At 35.6% G+C, this 17,253-nt stretch overlaps 2 protein-coding genes across 2 annotated transcripts; both read left to right on the forward strand.

Moving 5' to 3' along the window:
• The first annotated feature begins 12,267 nt into the window (after window positions 1-12,267).
• LOC134839987 (uncharacterized) lies at window positions 12,268-13,915 on the forward strand. Its single transcript, XM_063855615.1, has 3 exons — window positions 12,268-12,505; window positions 12,772-13,356; window positions 13,632-13,915. Exons 1-3 carry the CDS (start codon window positions 12,298-12,300, stop codon window positions 13,913-13,915), a joined length of 1,077 nt encoding a protein of 358 aa, XP_063711685.1. The 5' UTR covers window positions 12,268-12,297.
• Window positions 13,632-16,637, forward strand: LOC134840142 (uncharacterized). Its single transcript, XM_063855838.1, has 6 exons — window positions 13,632-13,911; window positions 14,273-14,376; window positions 14,924-15,261; window positions 15,365-15,409; window positions 15,639-16,002; window positions 16,477-16,637. Exons 2-6 carry the CDS (start codon window positions 14,314-14,316, stop codon window positions 16,549-16,551), a joined length of 885 nt encoding a protein of 294 aa, XP_063711908.1. The 5' UTR covers window positions 13,632-13,911; window positions 14,273-14,313; the 3' UTR covers window positions 16,552-16,637.
• Window positions 16,638-17,253: the final 616 nt, after the last annotated feature.

The raw sequence follows: 17,253 nt of genomic DNA on the forward strand, positions 1-17,253 counted from the left end.
ATTAGAATCGGTAAATATAATACTGTGACACCTGCGTGTACCATTTTTCATGTACCAGCTCGATAGCGGCCGGGATCCTAGGCGGTAGGTACATGCAAGTTATTAAGCTCGTGGATTTAGCTTTTTTTTCAGGTTATTGGGTGTAGACTTATTTACTCTCAATGCTTCGTGGTTTCTTTCAGTTTCCGGTGACTATTTTTGAGAGTGATTTACTTGTAACAATAAGTTTTGAAATACTAAATTAACCTCACAGACCCTCATTGAAGAACGACTCAAATAATGTTTTTGAGTTGTTTGTCTTTTATGTTCTTCTCACATTGCTAAATTTTTTCGAAAATTTGTTCATACTTCTCGAGCAGAATGCTGTGCTTGTCATATATTTTGTGATGCAGGTATTGTGTATATGCAATTTTGTGGTAGATTTTTTCCACCGACGGAATTTAATTTTGATACTGATTTCATGACTATAGCATGTTGTTGACAATGATAACTCTTTCAAACCATGTATATTGGCAGGCTTTATGTGATATAAAATCAGAATAAATTTTACTGTAACTTTTTGTTAAAAATCGTGACTTCATAATTTTGAAATGCGAAATTTAGTTGTTTGCCCTTGGGATAATCAAGGATATTGCAATCGGGTGCTAGATTTTTTTCCTGTAAACAACTTTGTTCACTGGACTCATTTCATATCTCCTGGACTCCTTCATCTTCTGGCATACTCAATTTCTTGACACATTTCGAATAAAACTACTAAAGTATAAGTAGTAATTAGGTAAATTCCGTTTCAGGTTGTAATTATTTTTCAAAAAGTCTCTCATTTTGTTTCCGGGTTTGCTGTTTTCGTCCTAGTTTTGGTCGGTTCATTTTCAGCTTTTTTTGAAACGCGTTTTTAACCTGATAGGGTTTTAAGTGGCTTACTTTGTAGAGCATGTGTTTTTTTCCTATTTAAACTTTTTTTTTACTTCTGTTGAAAGTTCAATAACTTGTAAATTTACCAAGTTTGATATTGGGTTCTTTTTTTACATTTTTTGTTTCTTTTTTAATTATTGAAACATTTTAAGTTTATGTTGAATCGGCTCAGTCAACTTTTATTGCATAATTTTGAGGACAAATATATTCGCATGCGATTATGTGTTTCAAATTGGATTGGTCGTAAAATTTTTGAAAACTTAATGAAAACTTTTATGACAACAGTTTTATTTTCGGATCAAACAGGTTGCTACCAAAAATTTGTTGACGCTTGGTAATTGACTTTCAATTATTTTTAGACTGTTTATGAAATTCTTTCTTTACAATTATGTAGCAGTTTTTTAGGTGTAGATTTTTCAACTTTTTCACCTCTGTGATTAAGCTATTTTTTCTAATACGCTTTTTGTACTCCTTTCTATCTGCATCATTCAGGTGCAATAAAACAAAATTGAATGGTCGTCTGGATTTTTTATTTGTTTTTGAACGTTTTCATCAGTATTGTTATAAAAAGCTAATATTGATTTCGATTCCGGGTTCAATCATTTTTCTAGAAAGCGCAATAGTGTGCATTCATTGTACTTTGCATTGATTTTTGTTCAAATGTGTTAAGGTCTAAAGTTCTTGATTTTTTTGTCTGATCGAAATTTACTTTTTTGAAAGTAAAATCAGCTATTGTTTTCAACTAATTAATTTTAATAGTAGTGAGTGATAATTTCGTTTACAAATATTTACATTTGTGAGAGCATGTGTCTTCTAATTGGGAACCAGTATTTTTTTTACCGTAAACAACTTTTCTTACAAATTTTCAACTTGCTTTATTATTGCACCACAATTTCCAGGTTTCTTTCCACTTGGCCTAGAGGTTTTTTTTTCGGTAATGTTTAATGGTCGGACTTTCGTTTGTCTGCTCATGTTTTGTCGGCTTAGTTTTCACTTCACGGATTTTGCTTGTGCTGGAAGCAAATTTTTCCGTAGTTGCAAGTGCAAGTGTTGTTCATGCTAGTTTGAAGAGGGAATTGAAATTTTTTCACTTTTAGTTTTTTAGGCTCAACTGGTGTCTGCTCAAAGATTGCCGGCTTAGTTTCCACATCGCGGTTTGTTTTTTGCTCTATGCAACTTTCATTGTAGTTGCAATTGCAAGTGTTGTTCATGCTAGTTTCACGAGGGACTTTTTTCATGATTTTTTTTCGGCCCAATGGTCTGCACAATGATTATAGGCTTTGTTTCCCCGTCGTAAGTTTTGTTCCGTTGCTAATTTATTAGTCAAATGTCTTGCATGTTTGTCTAGATTGAACGTCTCTCGTCTTATGCTTTTTCGTCTTATGCTTTTTGTGTGTGTCACGGGTGCTCCGCTTCGCCTCTGTGATTACAGTTAGTACATTTGGAAGGACATCAAAAGGCAGTTAGCCTGTCAAGGACACCTCAAGAGCAAAGTAAAATTAACTGTTCCCTGTGTTTTCTGGTATTGTTCTGGAACTTTTTATTATATGACTCAGCAGGGGCGGATCTAGGATTTTCTCGAGGGGGGGGGGGCGGATTTCCATAAAATTTTCAAAAATTTTGACGACCTTTTTAGGTCAACCAAATTGATTTAGCCAGCTTTCTTAAAGCACTAAAAAAAGCTGTTTTGGTCAAATTTTCTGCGCCGCAGGCAAATTTCTTCAAAAAACAGGTCAAAAAAGCCGTTTTTGGGCACTTTTTGGAAATTTTGACCACAAAATCGCGTTTTTTTTGGCGCGAGCTCCCCCTCAAAGTTACTATATATTGGCGCCAAAGGCGCCTTTTAAAATTTTTTGGGTGGGCCGGCCAAAAATGCATATCTTAAAAAGTACCAAAGGGCGACCCTTTGGGTCAGCAGGGGGTCGAATCCCTGAGGGAGAAGCGTCCCCCCCCCTAAATCTGCCCCTGTGACTCAGTATTTCATTGTAGGTTAATTGTGAAATGATGTATTTCTGTGTTCTGATTTGCATTGGCTCCTGTAAAGTTAATAAATTTTGTCCGTTTTTTTGACATCCGTGTCTGATTTGAAAAAAAAACATTGGAAGTGTTGAAATTGGGATTTTTCAGTATTCAAGCGGTTTGCAAATGTGACAAAATACAAATTGAATTTTGGCTTAAATACAAATTGTTTTTCACGATGTTGATGCGCTAATTCTTTCAGTTTGGAAACAAGTACCCCTCGTTTCTAGGCAAGAAAAGGCCAGGGTGGTTCTGGCATGTAATCAGGGGCACTTAGAAGAAGAAGAAGAAGAAGAAGTAATCTCTTCAAAAAGATGATTCTCTTGAAAGACAATTTTTTTATAGCACCCATAATTACCGCCGAATGAGTTCGATCAATTAAACTAGGTACAGATGCCAAGTTGAGGAATGAAGACATCTGAAGAGAGGTACAAACTAGCTAGCATGTTACTATTAGACTCTGCAGCTCTCTTAATGAGAAACTGTTGCAAACATCCGAGCTTACGTAATAATATGAAAGTGTTTGCGCCGAAGTAAAACGGGTACCGTTTAAGCATCCGATATCTCAAACATCTGAAAAGCCAAAAAGTGCTGAAAACATCCGAAAAATAGCTTTGCTAGGTTAACTTTCAAAAAGTAGGGCAAAGATTCGAAGTAGGGCAGCGACCTTAAACCGAGAGTTGGCTAAGTTGGAATTGGATAATTGAACTACGTCTTGTTTTTGAAATTCTAACGTCATATTTTTACTTAATTGTTATATAATTTCGGATGTTTGACACATCGGATCTTTGCCCTTGTAAATTGTATATAAGATGTTTGTAAGAATTTTCCACACTTTGGTTGTTTGCACGGTACCCAGACCTCACCTACATTTTTGGCCACCGAGTTGCCCAAGATTCTGAATTGTACTTGGTAGGGAATTCTCGTGCAATTCCTTGTCTATAAATGAAATTGTGTTTGTTTTCCAAAACTAGTGCCATAAAACTGACCTAAAGCTAAGGATTAATTCCCATTCTTGACCCGTTCGTTTGTATCTAAATGAAAAATCGGTTTCATCTGTACCAAAATTACTCCTGATTGGTCGATTTTTTCAGCTACTGATTTTATAAACGAATTGTCTAATGTTCAAACAGCATAAAACTAAGCAGCTGAGTAGTGGCCACCGCAATCGCGTCAACGTGTTGAAGACTTGCCAACAAAAGATAGGAGTGTATACGAAATTTGGAGCCGGTTATGGTCGCGACACGCGGATAGCGCTCCCACTGGCTACCTTAAACAAAGCGCAAAATAGTCGGGCAATATATCGGCCAATTGAATGTCTTAAGTAAAAAAGCGATTGATTTTTCATTTTGGTACAAATGGGGCTGATATTTCATTTTAGCGGTAATGAATACCCACCAAATTGAAAGCTTTTTTCTTTCAAAATTTTGTCACGAAACTTGCAAAACTGCGTGAAAAATGTTGGAAAACGAATAAGCAAAATGCTTCAATTCCATGCAAAAAGTGGCGTTTATATCAGTATTCAGAAGTTAATTTCATCTTAACAATCGCCACCAATGGAAAAAAAACATGTGCTATTTTTGCGTCTCTTAACGCCTTGGCCAATATACCTGCCTAACTTAAGAGATCATAAGAGACCAGAGTTGCCGCAATTTTCAGATCAAATCTCGATCCTTCACATATCCCTTACAACGAGCTGTTGCTTTGCTCTGAGTTTAACTTAAAGACTGGTCTGATTTTGATTAAACTATCTAAACTTAACGGTGTTCAAATGTATATTTTTACGCTTGCGATTAGCAAGCGCTATCAAACCGGAATGTAGACATTTTTCGGTTTAACAATTAGTTTATCAGAATCACGTGAATCATTTTACTTTTGGTTGATATGAAATCAAAGTTCAGACGTTGATTGGCGCATGTGGGGAAGAGGTAACGCAACTGACGAATATGACAAAGATCAATGGTGCGAATCTGGCCAGGACATGTTTTTTTTTGTAGGCGGAAATTTGTCCGCGCGTCAATAAATCTTTGTCGCACTTCTGTTTTTCTGCTTTTTTTCGGCTTAGTTACCGCAGTACATAATTTGACTAAAATTTGGGCATTTTTTACTCGAATTAAAAAATATTTCGGTGTATTCCAGTTTTAGGCAAGTAAAGGAAATCCAAGAAGTTTTGCCTATATATATTTTTTTCATGCTGCTAATTAAAAGTTTTTGAAAGTTGGTTTCTTTATAAACCAAACTTTTATTGTACAAGCTCTGTACATTTATTGCAATAGCAACACCCATGCTTGAGACAACAAATCCCAGTTGTTCGAATTCAGTCGGGACTTGTTTTTTTTGTCAAAACTGAGACATTTTGAATATTCTAGAATTTCGTCTCTGCTATTTTTTGTCGGCTTAGTTCCGCAGAAAGGTTTGGGTTCTTTTTAGCATTTTGAAAGCTCTTTGTAAAGTTTCCAATGGTGCAAATAATTTTGTATCAGGTGAGGTTTTTTGTTCTTTAAAGTTTTTTTTCGGGTTTCATTTTGTCTTTTTATTTGCTGGTAATCATAGTCATACATTTTTGTATCACAAGTGATCCGAAGCTCCGCTGCGCCTCTGTTAAATATTCAGCTCAAAACTAAAGTTACATGATACTTACTGGGAACAAGGCAGTCATCAGTTTTCATTGAGTTTCAGAAAAATTTCAGCAATGGCCAAGTTTGAGGAAAAAGTATTCAGAAGCCAAATGTATCCAAGTCGAGGGTAGGAATTCCCATTTTTTGTTGACCGACTCAAATGTGGACGCTGTCAAATCGATTAATTCCTGTTGCTAAAGTAGATTATTAGGATTCGTCACTAAGTCTTGAGGTAACAACCCATATTCTTAAAACTTTTCTAAAGGTTTTAATTGTTGCGTTTTTACGGTGAAATGCTATGCTAAGTCAGAACATTTTCAATTCGTTGTATGCCCTAAACAATCCCTTTTTTCTAAATATGTATTTATATTGGCAATCCTGTTCAAAAATCAGGGCGAGAAAATTATCCGAGTTTCTCGTTCTTCAAGTTATAGTAAAGTTAGTTTAAAAATTAATCTGATTTGTTTTAGAAAATAACAAATTGGTGTAAATTGAGTCTTTTGGGCGAAATTTAGCGTTAGTTTCTCGGAAATTAAGTAGGACTAGATCAATTCTGGTAAACCGGTGTCTTAATTTTAAATTAATTAGTTTTTCCTTTAAGTTTTTCTTATTCGAGAAAATTTGATTGGAAGTTTTCAAAATTGGACAATGTTTTAAATCATATCAAATATCAACAATGGAAGTTCATTTTTTTCTGTTCGCAATTTTTTTGGCGTTTCCCTTATATGAATTTTTTTTCCGTTTGCAGCTGAATGATCCCTTCTTTTTTGTGGTAGTGCTAAAGCACGTGCGTTGAGACCAGAATGTCCTTGGTTCGAGTCCCAGTGGAATTGATTTTTTTGTGGTAAAAACTCGGGTTGTCGGACTATCGTTTGGTTTATTTTTGTCGGCTTTTTTTTCCAGAGCAATTTTTTTATTCAAATGATTTGTACTGAACTTCAAAAGCGTTCTGTATCTTGCAATTTTGTAAACTGTGCTTTTGCGGAATTTCCTTTTCATTTTAGGAAATCTCCAGTTTCAAAACTTAATAGCTCAAAAATTTAAATAACCAAAATGTTTTCTTTGACTAAACGGGCTAAAAGTTTTGCCTGGTTGCCACTCGTGGCGCTCGGTAAATTTTCCAGAAGCCGATTTCAGCGCTGGTGATGGGATTCACTAAACATGACACGCGTGGAGTTTTAGTAGGCGTAGTTTTTGACATTAAAAAATTATTTAGTGGCTTTCGGTAGAGTTTGTATCCGCTATCTTGCAATGCAATATTTGTTTTGGAGTGAAAATGAATATTGAAGAAGTGAACCGGGAAAACATGTGCAATACAACAGGTTAAAAAGTAAAAAAAATAGTAAACTAAAGGGTTGAAGGCTCGAGCACCAGATGAGGGGTCAGATGAAAGTTTTTATTGTAATTCGACTAGATCTATCTTAAATGGTTCACTTATCAGCCTCGTTATCTTGAACGGACTTTTAATAATTAACTACAAAAGAAACTCATCTAAACTCTAAAAACATTTGTGAAAAATTAAATAAGAATTTAACATTCTTATTATGTAGCAACGTACATAATGTATAATAATTTTAGCCAAAAAACGAATTAGTCGCAAATTTTGTCATTAAACGAAATGATTTATCAATCATTTTATAGGTCGGTTTTTTTTCAAGAGAAAGTTTTAAAACTTGTTCACGCTCAATTTTTTTTAATTTGATTTTTGACGTGGTTTGACTTTTAATTTCTTCAAGTTGGCTTCAAATTTATTAGTTAAACGGAAAACAGATTACGCTCTGAATTCTAAAGTATAAATGGCGCGAGAAACGTGATTGTTTTTAAGTTTCAAAATATACGGATTTTTTTAAGAGTAATGAACCTAGTGAGTACTCTTACATAGGTCTTGCAGCAAAAGTGTAAAGCACTTGAAAAAAAAAATTAAGTAAGTTTTTTTTCAGTTTCCTTGTGTTCATTACTCTTTTCCAACTGTTAGTTGGCTATGTTTTGGTTTTCCAGCGGATCAAATAAAATTCTGAAGAGTCAAGCAGAACAGATTCTGGATATTTAAAAAGTCTTGAGGTGATGCATTTTTCTTAGAATTTCGCAAAATGAAAATTGTTTAGAAAAAGACCTTACGCGATTTTAAATCAAAATAGAGAAAATTATTTGTTGTTCAATCATTGCTTAATAATTATGATCAGAAATGTAATTAATGAGGATGTAAGTCTTAAATTATGCTCAAAATATGTTTTTTTTCTGCTTGCAAACTTCCGTTTTGTCCTATTTCCGATTCACAGTTGATCCTAGGTTTTTAATTTGTCAACCGAGCCTTTAAAAAATAATAAAAAAGTGCCCAAAGAGGTCGTAGAAAGTTTTGGAATCTGTATTTTCATTAAAGAATGAAACATTTACAACTGCAATGTTTACAGTAATGCAACTTCTCTGCCTTTGACCAGCAAAACACTGCGCTGTACCATGTAGAGGGTTAATAGGCAGAGTTAATTCGAAGTATAAATGCATGGTAACCGCTGTATTGTGGACGGACCAGGTGTTGTAGCATTTAAGCCGTATTGACTGTGTTTCGGATAGGAGAACCAAGTTTGAAAATGTCCTCTGTCGAGAAAAATGGGTCTGAACTTTTTGATATCCAGATTTAACATGGATGAATGAGTTAGAGAGTGAACTTAACTTCAAATGCTACAGCATTATAGCGTTATTGGGATCTTCCCCTCACTTGCACGAATTTCTCTTTTATGGTGTAACGAATGGTTTTACAGGATTAAAAGTATGAAGACTGAATATGTTTGCCATGGCCTAAGTAGTCCGCATGTCAATTTTCATACCACTCGGACAATGTGAACATTCATTTTAGTTGAAAAAATCACAGATGCGAAAAAGGAAAAAAGCCCGTTATTGTTAGCTTTCAACTCCTTCTAGCAGACTGTCATCTAATCGAACCACCCTGTAAAGCTTTAACAAAAATATTTTTCAAATTTCTTTTACAAAAAAGTCCCTTTTAGTTTTGGTTTAATGGCTTAATTAGATTGTCCCGGTCGGAACCACGTATCTCTGTTTGTATTGATCCACTGGATCACAGTTTACTCGATCAAAACTAAATTTGTGGGTAGTTTATTTTCCTGGGTTAATTGAGTTGCAATTTTTCAGATGGAGCCTGAGCAAATGTCAATCAAAAAGTGTTTCGCTCTCAACTTGCTGCGAATGTTCAAAAATGAAGAAGTTCTCGACAAAATAACTGGAAGAATATCAAAAATATTGGATCTGTTTCTGATGACAGACGAGCAAAAGCGATGGTCGCTTAAAATTTCAGAGTTCATTTCGGGATGTTTTGTCTTATCCGGGTCAAAATTATATAGCCAATCTATCGGCTCTGAAATTTCGGGAACTGACGGATCAAATTTACTTTTTATTTTACCCTTGATTTTAAAGTTGTTAGAATCATCTCTGCAAAATTACTCCCTCCTTCAGATATTCAAAGTTCCTCAAGCCGTTTTGAAGCCTATAATTTTATCAGCTCTTATTGACGGAAATTATTCATCTTTGTACTTTCTAAAGAAAGGGCCGATATTTAGTCTACTAGCAATCATGGCTTGTGTTGTCGCTGTAAAGAGACAATACTTAGCTAAGATTCTTAGCCGAAATCTGACAAGAACGAAAATTGAATCAGCAGACCAGGCTTTTGAAGAGGCGGAATCGGAAATTACTCGAGCCTGTCCCCTGTGTCTTTCGGCGGTTAAATCGCCTAGTGCGATTCCCTGTGGTCACGTGTTCTGCTGGAATTGTCTCTACACTTCTCTTAAACTACGCAATGAATGTCCTATTTGTCGTTTTCCTTCATCGGCTTCATTTATGGTTCTAATCAGATAAAACTATATCATCATTGGTTTAACAATCATCATATCATCATTATCAATCATTAGAACTGTCATTTTATTATGAATTATCCTGTCAAAAGCCAGCTCATAAATCATTGTATTGTTAAAGTATAAAAGGTTGAGATAGTAAAGTCGGGTTCAATTTGTGTTTTAGCCCTGAAAACGATCGGGTGCCATCTTTGGGTTTTTACCCTTGCGATGAGCAAGGGTATTGCAATCAGGTACTAGATTTTTTCCCCGTGAATAACTTTGTTCACAGTTTTCAGCTTGCATGCAGTACACGACATGCATGCAGTATGTGCGTCTATTTGCGCTCATTGGTCTATCACTTCAATTTTTTACGCTTGCAATTAGCAAGCGTTATTCAAATCGGAATATAGACTTTTTCGGGCTAACAAATTCAACAAAATCTCTTTACCTTTGGTTCATTTGAATTCAAAAGTCAGGCGTACATTCATCGTATTTGGTCTGGAGGTAATGCAGCTGCGTTTGAAACATAATCGCAGCTGGATCTTGTTGTTTTTTTGTTTTTCAGTGTCTGAAATTGAAATTTTCTACCTGGAAATGTTGATTAGTCGTCTTTTAGTTTGTCGGCTTAGTTGACAACCTACCTTTTTTTGGGGGGGGGGGGGGTTTAATCAGTTTTCATTGTAGTCTCAAAAGTCGTTGATTAACTCATGTGTCGTTGATAACTTATTTTAAAAATTACTATATCTGGTTGGTAAATTAGCCGTTTTTGCTTGGGTTTTTTCGCTTAGAAATTTTGTTTGGCGTAAATGATCTCGGCTCTTGTTTTGTCGGTTTAGTGAACTTATTTTGCATCGGTATAAGGATTAAAATGGTTATTCATATTTTAAAAAATCAGCTTGGTTGGTAGTATAAAAGTTGAAAGCTCTCACAAATTTTATATGACAATAATTTCCTTTGACATTTGTTTTCGTTTTAATTGGCGTCTAGCCAAGTGTTGTTGGCTTAGCGAAACATTGATAAATACTAAAAGCTTGCTTAATGGTAGTGGTTTTGTTTCTCGTCTGTTTTTCTGAGATTGGAGTTTTCGTAATTCCAAAAAAAAATGATTTTGAATGAAAATCATTTCTTTTGCTGTTTTTGTTTTCAGATCAGTTGTCGTCCAACCACGTGTTGTAGCTTAGTGGACGCTCGAAAATACTAAAGACTTGTTGAATGCTTGTGGTTGTGTTTCTAGTCTGTTTTTCTGAGATTGAATTTTTCGTATTTCCAAAACAAGGTTGAATATTTTATGACAAGCATTTCTAATGATAGTTTTGTTTTCGGATCAATTAGCGTCTTACCACGTGTTGTTGGCTTAGTAGACGCTCGCAAAAAAAACGGACAGCTTGCATGAAGCTAGTTGTTGTGTTTCTCGTCTGTTTTTCTGATATCGGATTTATCGTATTTCCAAAAAAATGTTGAATTTTTTATGACAACCATTTCCATTGGTATTATTGTTTTGGATCATTTGACATTTTACCACGTGTTGCTGGCTTAGTAGGCGCTCGAAAAATAGTATTTTTCCTACTGCTGTTATGTCGGCTTGAAATCGTTCTTCAGTGGTTCCAAAAATTGACTCTGGCTTAGCTCCTATACGAATCCCAAGGTTGCCTGGAGTCGCATTAGCGATGTTAGTCCCTGCTTTACTGGTTCTACTGATTCGACGTAGCTGTGCGATATTTATTCTTTTTTCATTCATTTAATTCTAGTTATTTGTTTTCAATTAGGGTGTTTGATTTGGTGATATTTTCAGCTCGTCTATTCATTTGGTCTCTGATTTCCATTAGTCGGGTATCGATTTTAATCCGTTCGTTTTTGAGGTCATTCCGTTTCCTTTCAACTTGATGAGAATGCTACGGAATGATCCAACTGACAGCAACTGAATCGGGTACACTTGGGGCTTAGGAAATTAGACGATCAGAAAATAACAGATATTGGACAATAACTTGTGCGCAAATTGCGTGAAACTTGTTTACCGACTTAAATTAACTTTCAGCTGAGTAAACACTGGTTGTCCTTTAATTCAGTCTCCTTACGGTCGTCTAATTTCCTAGGCCCCGGTACATTTGTAGATGTTTCGATGACCTTGTTGTTCGAGTGCAGTCGAGTATTATTCGTAGAATACTTTAGCTGTCTAATCTCTCTTTCGCTGAGATAATGAGTGAAGAGTTGAGCAATTTTCATCTCATTTCGGGAACCATGATTGCACCGTTTTTATATAATTCAAAATAATCAAATTGTATCACAACTGGTTTAACTCTTAAAAAGTAAACTACTGCCAGCAGAACTACTGATAATGAAAATGAATCTTTCGATTGCTTCAGTAAAAACAAAAAACCATGAAATCTTCTTAACCATGGGATACTTAAGCTACATAGAAACTTGAGAGTTATACATGTAATACCCCTGAGTCGATCGAATAGCAGAGAAGGCAAAGAATTAGCGGCTAGATGCTGCAATGAAAATGTAGTTTACTTTCTAATGAAATCAGACTGGTCAATTCCCGCAAAAAGTTCGAAGTAGAGACATATTTGTTACAGAAATACGAATCGCTACCAGTTGACAGAGTTTTTCATGGGATTCAGAATTTACTTCGATCGATGAATGTTTGTTAATATTCAGTGAAATAAATAATTATATAATTGGTGCCACAGGCAGTTGAAGTTACATAGTTGATTGTCTGTAAATATAATCATTCCGAGTTATCATTTTTTAACAAAGAGGTTAGACAGTTTTAAATATGTTCTGCTGGAAAAAATCCAGCCGCAAGAAAAAAATTAATAAATTTAGTTTAAGAACAGAATTGAATACCTGGAAAAATTAATTTCAGAGATTAAATGTAAATCGAAAAGCTGCTTGCAACCATGTCTGCTGCGCTGAAGTCTGACAGGAGTGCTCGTAGCCGACGTAACAAGAAGTCGACGACTGGTAAGACGAGCTCATCGAAGCAATTGGCCACTGAAATTGATATGCTATGTGACAAAATGGAGCAAATGGACGATGAGGTGTACTGGCAGAAGTTGTTCACGTGGAGTGAGAATTTCAACCGACGACGATTCGAGTTTCAACAATGTGAGGAACAATTTGTAATTATTATTCCGTATAATCAAATTATCTTGATGACCGTAAATTTATACTTTTTTTTTAATTTTAAAGGAATTTAAGTGATATAACGTCACTGAAATTTGAGAATCATTTTTGAGCATTTTCATTAAAAAACTATAAAGCAAAGCAATCCATATCTATTATTAAATATTTTAAACAATTATTGATTTGACATCGAATAGACTGATATTTAATAATTTCTCACTTCGTTGACTAAAATGTTCCTATTTCAGTAAAAATTGACCTATACAAAAAATTCGATGCTCTGTCTGGACGAACATTCAATCCGACGTTTCCAGATATTGGAGAAAGCACTGGTCGTAAAAATCCAATGGTAGAATTGCCGAAGTCCAATTTAAGATCAAAAAGAGCCTCAGTATTGCGAGAAATTCTCAATGAAAGTGACGAAATTAATGAAGAACCGACTCCAAGAGATAATAGTTATCGTAATTCTTATTTGGAGCAGAACTCGTTTTCTTCAATGGGTAAAATGAGGATTTCGGGTTCTTATAGTGACCGCGCTAGTCAAAACGGCGATCAAATCTGGACTGATTCGAATTTGAATTTTGATCGAGGCATGCTAAGTTTCGACCAACCGTGCGATTACAGGCTGAAAAATTCTCTAAAATCGAAACTAGAAGAAGATAATTGGCGTGAGTTGAAGGATCTTTTGGTCGGCAGTAGTGCTGGAAGAAATTCCAAGAAGGGAAACAGCGTGATTGACTTCAAGCGCCCGATTGCTGTGGATGTGATTTCGAGTGGGGGTGATGCTGGGAATACTGAAACAACGCAAAGACCACAAACTGCTATCAGGGATGGTCAAAAATTATACTTTTCTCTACATTTTTTCTTTTTCAGCCAATAGAACAGTACTTCTGTGAGTGAAATAGTTGCTCAATTGCAATGAAATCATCATTTTGAGTAGTATCCTTCTGCTGATGGATTTCTCAAAGCAAAAGTCTCTATTACTCTTGCGTTTTTTATTAATGCAATATATTGTAATATGTAACAAATGATTTGCAAACATATTTAAAACCATTTTAATATGATTTACCCAAGTAAGTGAAGTTCCTTCATTAAAAATTTTGACCAGTCCCGGTGGTCAGTAGTCCTGTCCACGGTTCAAAATTGACGCCAAGATCTCGGGAGTTCCAAGGCATGAACTACGGTGAACTAAACCAGGAGAGACCCTATAGTGCTATGAATTACTACACTGTGAATGCAGTGAGTTCTACAGAGCAGCAGCAGAATCGAAAGAAGGGGAGTAATGTGTTTACGAGTAAGTTGACGTTCCTGGAGGGCAGCAGCGACAGTGATTTGGGCGACCGCTCTTTGACGAAAGTAGACACGGAAGTCGTAGATAGAGAGTCTATGTAAGTGTCGAGACTTTAAAGTGTTTTTCTCATTCCAGGAATTCATTTACTCACTAATTGATTCCGATTAAGAGTTAGTTATCAGACTAAGGGCTCAGATGAAGAAACCCTGGGTTTTTTTTCTAATATGCCTAGATTTTTTTGGTCTTTTTTTGGCAGCCGCTTCTTACAATAACGAAATTGTTGGAATGTCTTGAATATATTTGAAACAAATTTTGATTTCTAGTGTTTGGTTGTAGAGTTGCCCTTGGAGCTCCCAAAACAGTTAAAGGTTTTTATCAACTCTTTCAAACTCTGTGATCTTTGCATTTTCTCTTTATCGTCAATACAAGAAATGTTCTCATGTTTCATTTTTTTTCAGCTGATGGGAGTGGGGTTAGCAATCGGGACAGTAGAAGAAAAATGTCGCCATGTATCCGAGATAGTTCGACCAGTAGAAGCAGCTACTTGGAACTAGACCAAAAAGTAAGCAAGACATCGTTAGTTAATCTAAATGCAACTGTGAATACAAAGATTAGTAGCAAAATTAGACAAATTTTGCATGCTGGGTTGATTGTTGAGTTATTATTATGGGAACGATTCGTCAAAACCATGAATATATTCTGTCTTAGTTTTTTTTTCATCTAATTTTTTTCCATGTTTTATAAACACTCGGAATTTGTGGTCGGAACAGTAACTGATTCAGATTGAAAGATGACCTGGCCTTAGAGAAGTGAGTAAGCAAGGGGTCACGAATCTTGCGTGGTTTGAACACTTAATCAGTGATGTTCATTAAAACTTTCTAATTTGCTTGGATCTGGTTAACAATCCCCCTCCTATTGCAATAGGGGGATTGTTGACAATTGGTACCAAATTCGTAATGCTTTACTGTTCAATTCTTTCTTTATAGGGGGAGGGGAGGTTCGTTACAAGGGAACCAAAGGGAGGAAATAGTTAACAAGACCCATTTGCTTAAATGCACATCACTGCACTTAACATAATACTTCACTTAGCATAATACTTAATGTTTTAGCGTCGCCAGTTCAGAGAACGAAGCTTGAGCCAAACCTCGGAGTCGAGGCCCAGAACTCCTCTGAAAAAGCATCAATGTCAGTTTGACATGGACAAAAACGACATCAAGTACAAATCACGGGAGTCCAGAGCAGAAGATGCAAAACAGGATCCAAAACGCATTTATAGACTCCGGTCACCAACCTGTGGCTCTAAACACGCCTGTGACCTGCAGCGCTTCCCCTTCATTCCTCCTGATCACAACTTCGTGCCCAAAATCAACAAAAGTATCCCGCGTTTGTCCAAGAAAGGATGCAAAGTATATGAAGTTCAGAGTTTCTATAGACACTCTAAGTTCAAGTTAGTCAGATTTTATCGCTATAATGATGGTCTAAGTTTGTGTTTAAATTGCGAATTGGAAAAGGAAACTGAGATTAATCAGATTGATATGTTGTGTATTTAGGAGATCAAAAAGTTGTGGAGACATTCCTCGTTCAATTCCCACAGGGTTAGTGTTCAATTTATTAAGTGAAATATCTTGAATATTATTTTGCAACCACTTTTTTGCTACCAAATAAATTGTTTTAGTCATCGGGTGAATTCTGTTATTATAGCTGAATGAACATAATATGTATTCACTCCTTTAAAAAAGAACTCTAACTTGATATTAGGCAGTCAACGTGAGATTGCAAAAGAAAAACTTTGTTTAAAAAAGTCGTGTCATTCAACTCTTTTAGGTATTATGACGACACGTGCCATCTGCCGAAAGACTACCTGCCTCCGATCTTGACCCGAGCAGTGGAGCTGAAACGAGCCTACATGCGCCGCAAGATAAAAGCGAAACGAAAAGCAGAGTTGAACGAAAAGAAAATGCTTCGGAAAGTGAAACAAGCTAATCGGAAAATATGCAAGTTTGGATATGATTCATCCTCTAGATTGAGAGGGCGCTCAGCTCATCGGAAGTTCCGAGGAGGAAATTCGAGTGGAGAGGAGAGCCCGAGTCACTCGGAGGATTCGGTGGAAGACTGTTCGTGTCTGGAGTCGTTTGAGGCAGATTCGATTGACTCGGGGTCTGAGATTATGGGCGGAATGTCCTCAATGGTAAGAAATGTATCTGGGCTGTTTTATTTCAAATTTGTGTTTCAGTTTGAGTATTTTGATTACCATCATTTTATTAAAGAGAGATGGAAACAACTGTAAGAATTGGAAGTGCGCAAAAATTCTGCAAAATATGACGTCTTCAGGTTTTGGTGCTGTGCAAAATGAGAAACGTAGTTCAAATTCTTACATAGTTCGCGATGATTTTCGATTTTTTCAGGATTAATCTTAAAATTTGTTCAGGCTCAATTGCTTGTTGATCCGATTTTTTCTGGATTATTTTTATCAAAAAAGTGCGAAAAAAAAATTTTCGAAAGGGATTTTTTCAAAAAGAAGATTTTTTTCGGTTTACTTCGGTCCATTGACTCGTTTCCTACTGTATGTTAGCTATGTTTTATCTTATGCCTCATTAAGCACCCTGAATAGAAGAAAGTAGACGATATATCGTTTGAATTCATTGAAATTTTTGTGTTTTAGCCATTTGCTGAAAGTGTGATGTCCTCAAACTTGACTTACCTGATCGATGAAACGCCAAATGATGCTGAAGATTAGACTTAAACTATTGGTTGCCCAAAACAACACTATTTAATTTTTTTATTAATTAGCGTGACATAACTAGGTGTTACGTAATTCATTTAACAAAGAGAAGTGTTTTTCTAGAGCGTGAATTTTTTTCATTATGGAACATCAAAAATCTAGAAACTTTAAAAAGAGAAAAAAAAAGAAAGTTCCAGAATTGATCGTTCCTGAGATTGTGTTAAGTTACATGTCCCTATCGCTACAAAGCAATTGGCGTTTAGAAGGATTTAGTTTTATTATGAGTTCTTCTGGTGGATAAGTTTTTCAAGACTAATGAACGTAGTGAAGACTCTTATATAGGTCTTGCTGATTTTTTGTTTGTTTTTCAGGAACAAGTCTTAAAATGCTCTAATAACTACAGATATGCATTCATACATAATGATGCATTTATGAATGCCTTTAGGTATAATGCACTTTTTGAGTTCAATTGAAATTCATCTGTTGAAAGTGACGTAAATGGAGCAAAAAAAAAACGAACGTGGAAATGGCGCAAAAAACGTGAAAGATTTCTAATTTCGAAAGTGGAATTTAATTTTTTGATTTCCAGCGGAATAAAAACTTTACCTATTGATCCAGTTTTCTCTGGTTGGGTTATTGTTATCAAAAAAGCGCCGGTCATATATCGTTCTAGAAATTCAAAGAGCTTAAAGGGCATCTTTTTTTTCTTTGAAATTC

The sequence above is a fragment of the Symsagittifera roscoffensis genome, chromosome 2 (assembly GCF_963678635.1).
Source record: "Symsagittifera roscoffensis chromosome 2, txSymRosc1.1, whole genome shotgun sequence".
Classification (NCBI taxonomy): domain Eukaryota; kingdom Metazoa; phylum Xenacoelomorpha; order Acoela; family Convolutidae; genus Symsagittifera; species Symsagittifera roscoffensis.